Here is a 3529-nt window from a genome sequence, read left to right as displayed (position 1 = left end):
TCTGTGTGACAAAGTAGTACATAGATCTACTACGGCCCAAGAACTCCATCAGTGACTGGAATAATGAGGAAAATGGCAACAGGCCTCACTCTAAAGAGAGAATTCTTTCATTAAAAGCACTTGTGCACCTGACAGTCAATATCATTGCTCACTTATTACGGATACCTTTAAGGAGTTCTTATGCATATATATTTTTGGTCAAAAAGATGGCAGAAAGATGATACATACCTAGATTTTTCTTTGAATATCACTTGTCTTAGCTTAAGCTGTTATAATGAAGTACCATAGACTGGGTGGCTTATAAACAACAGAAACATTTCTCAAGGTTCTGGGGGCTGAAAGTCTACTGGATCAGAATGCCAGTATGATTGGGTTCTTCAAGGACCCTCCTCTGGATTGCAGACTGCCCATATCTTGTAATATCTTCCCATGGCAGAGAGCAGAGAGAGGAAGCAAGCTCTCTCATGACTCTTATAAGGGCACCAATCCCATGATGGGGGCCCCAACCCTAATCACCTCCCAAAGGCCTCATTTCATAATGCTGTCACATGGGAATAGGGGTAGAATTTCAAGGGGACACAAACATTCAGTCTATGACATTACAGATTTGATATTTGATTTGAAACTGCTCGGATCATCATACTTTTGTCGACTAGGTGGATTTACATGAAAGTGATACTTCCGAAACCTGGTAAATTTCAGAATGACTGGAGGTGCTAGTTGAAAATATAACTTTGCCTCACAGTTAGGATTCACTTTGGACAGTGTTTTTAAAAGAGTGCCCAGGTGACTTTGTGATTAGCCTTGTTTAAGAGAATGATTCTCAAAGTATGGCCCAAAGAATGGCTTTGATTCTCAAAGTATGGCTGCACCTGGGAACTTGCTAGAAATGCAAATTATCAGGCCTCACTCCTACTTACTGAATCAGAAACTCTGGGATGGAGCCAAGCAAGCACTTCAGACGATTCTGGTTGGATGCTACAGTTTGAGAACTGCTGGTTTAGCATATATTTATAAAAGTACTATGAAATGAACAGGACGATTATCCAAATTTGAGAAACACTACATTATTACAGATTAAATGTACAGCACTAACACACTGGTTTTTTGCCACCTCATTAGAACCATGTGGGATATTTTCACATATTCTGAGGCCCAGTACCAACCACACTGTAGACCAATCTATACTCAGAGTTCTAAGAGAAGAACCAGGCAATCCTGTTTTTAAAAAAAAAAAAAAATATATATATATATATATATATATATATATATATCTTTCCCTGTGTTTCATTCAAATAAAAAAATTATGATACAAATATGCTGATTTTTTTACTCCAAACACATAGAACACAAATATCCATCCAAGATAGTTTATGTTTTATTCTGAAATTTTTAATACAAAGAAATTACAGTACAACTTATTCCGTAAAGGCATAGCATATGTACGATGTCTACATGATATACTTGTAAACATGTTTACAAAATGCAGAGTATCAAGCTTGCATTTTTTTAAATTTGTTTTATACCATCTAATCTTGAAGTCCCTGAACTGTATTTTTGTGATTATAGAATGTATTTCATTTACACAAACACACATTTTTGTCAATAGGATATAGGACTTTTATCTTCTCAAAGAGGTCAAGTGTTAAGTCAGAACCATCTTTCAAAGGAAATGTGATAAAAGTAATGTCAAATTCAAGCAAGTGATCTATTCCAGAACAAAGTATCCCATTTTCTCTCTTCAAAGGTTTCTAACAAGTAGGTATTAAACTTCATCTTAATGTTTAACACACAAATTTATTTTTCAAACTGCTGCTTTGAAAGCAAAGGCTGTGAATTCTGTAATGTCATTGCATTTCTTTTTTGATTCCACCCTGCAAAAGCTAAAGCAGCAATAACTCCCAGTAGGATTTTATCCGAGTAAGAGGCAAAACTAAATGCCTAAAGTGATCCCACTGTGCACTAATCTCAAGGCTAATTTGTCAAATCTGCATTTCATTTGTTTCCCTGGCTTTGTAAAAGTTTATTGATCAGCCATTTTTGTCATCTTCCCAGGAGTTAGATGCTGATCAGTCTAGTTTACATCACTCTTTCCTAATTAGTAACCTGGTGGGTTTCCTAAAGGAAAGGTAAATTCGAGGACACATTCTGTTGAGTGGCTTTTATTGTAAAAAATTCGCTTTCTTGCTGGGTTCCCAGGTTGTGAACATTTTGAAGGTTTATTTTTTTTCCTTAAGAATTCGTTCTGCTTTAGAACATTATCAAAAGTGATGTCAACCTTTTATTTACTTCTTTTCTGTCTATTGTGTTCAGGGCAACTGATTCTAAGAGATATAAAACATCTGGGACTGAGAGACCTTTTTTATGAAGATGGTGTTGAAAGCAAAGAAGGAAACCCATGACACCACACCCCTCCCCTGCAAAATTAAAGCTAAAGCAGTCTTTGAAGGTCAAGAAGCTGGTGCCGAAAGGCATTCACAGCCATGGAAAATCCAGTCACTCACTTTTCTGTGACACAAGACCCTGGGACTGCAGTAGCAGTCCATGCACTGTTGGAAGAAGCCTTCACAGAGAAACAGTTTCCACCACTACGACTTCATCAAGTTTCATAACCACAGAAGCAATGATGGAAAAGATTGACGGTAACACCCTGGTGTTTGTTGAGGGCATCAGGGCTGAACAGCAGTGGCTCAGACAAGCTGTGAAGAATGCAACGCCCAATGCACTCAGGGTCAACACTGCCGCAGGACCTGCTGGAGAGAAATGTGCCCCAGGACTGGACCTTGACTGGCCTGCTTTACACACTGCAACCACTTTGGCATCATCTAACCTGAGTCCAGCTGGCTGATTCTAAATATATTAATTCATCCGATTATCCAAAATGAAGAAAGGGGCGAAGAAATTCTGACAAGTCCAACAACTATCTCAGATGTCACCTAAGCTATCCTCCCAAACATTTTAAGGATGCCTCTAACACACCCTCAGTGGAGAACCACACGGGCTATCATTTCAAAGAAGTCAGCAACGACAGTTGGTTCGGTTGCTATTTACTTATCTGAATCATGTCCTCTCCCTTTGTACCATCCAGCCCCCTATCATCTTATCCCTCACACCCCTCCTTATACTGCAATGAGCAGAAAAATCAAACCAGTTTTGGAGTTAGAGCAACATGACATCTTTTTCTGTCAAAAAGTCTCTTTAGATATAAAATTGGCAGAAGAAAATTCATTTCCAGGAATTTTGAGGTAGAAACAATGAGTATACTATTCCAGGACACAGAGTAGGTACTCAGAAAACGATAGTTATTATTCGAAATATGAGCTTAAGAGGACACCACAATCATCATAAAGGAAGAAGAGGAGGCAATTTAGCAAGATTCCCCAGAATAGAGAAAAGTAGGAGCAGATAAAGAACGATTAAACCAAAGAATTATTTTAAACACTGAGATTTGAGGGTCATTTTCAAACATTTTGGAGAGTGCAAGTTTCAAATATTTAGGGCTAAGTGTCAGCTAATAAATCCCGGTGGG

General features: G+C 38.1%; 1 protein-coding gene across 1 annotated transcript; it reads left to right on the top strand.

Annotated features, from left to right (window-relative positions):
- The first annotated feature begins 2398 nt into the window (after nucleotides 1-2398).
- On the top strand, nucleotides 2399-2848 carry LOC118609307 (60S ribosomal protein L23a-like). Its single transcript, XM_036228320.1, has one exon. It carries the CDS (start codon nucleotides 2399-2401, stop codon nucleotides 2846-2848), a length of 450 nt encoding a protein of 149 aa, XP_036084213.1.
- Nucleotides 2849-3529: the final 681 nt, after the last annotated feature.

This window comes from Rousettus aegyptiacus, unplaced genomic scaffold, assembly GCF_014176215.1.
Source record: "Rousettus aegyptiacus isolate mRouAeg1 unplaced genomic scaffold, mRouAeg1.p scaffold_m13_p_11, whole genome shotgun sequence".
Taxonomy (NCBI): Eukaryota; Metazoa; Chordata; class Mammalia; order Chiroptera; family Pteropodidae; genus Rousettus; species Rousettus aegyptiacus.
The sequence above is the reverse complement of the archived record's forward strand: the minus strand, read 5'-3'. Positions and strand labels throughout refer to the sequence as shown.

Excerpts from the sequence above, each read along its gene's own strand:
- LOC118609307 (XM_036228320.1), top strand. The coding sequence starts at position 2,399 with ATGACACCACACCCCTCCCCTGCAAAATTAAAGCTAAAGCAGTCTTTG.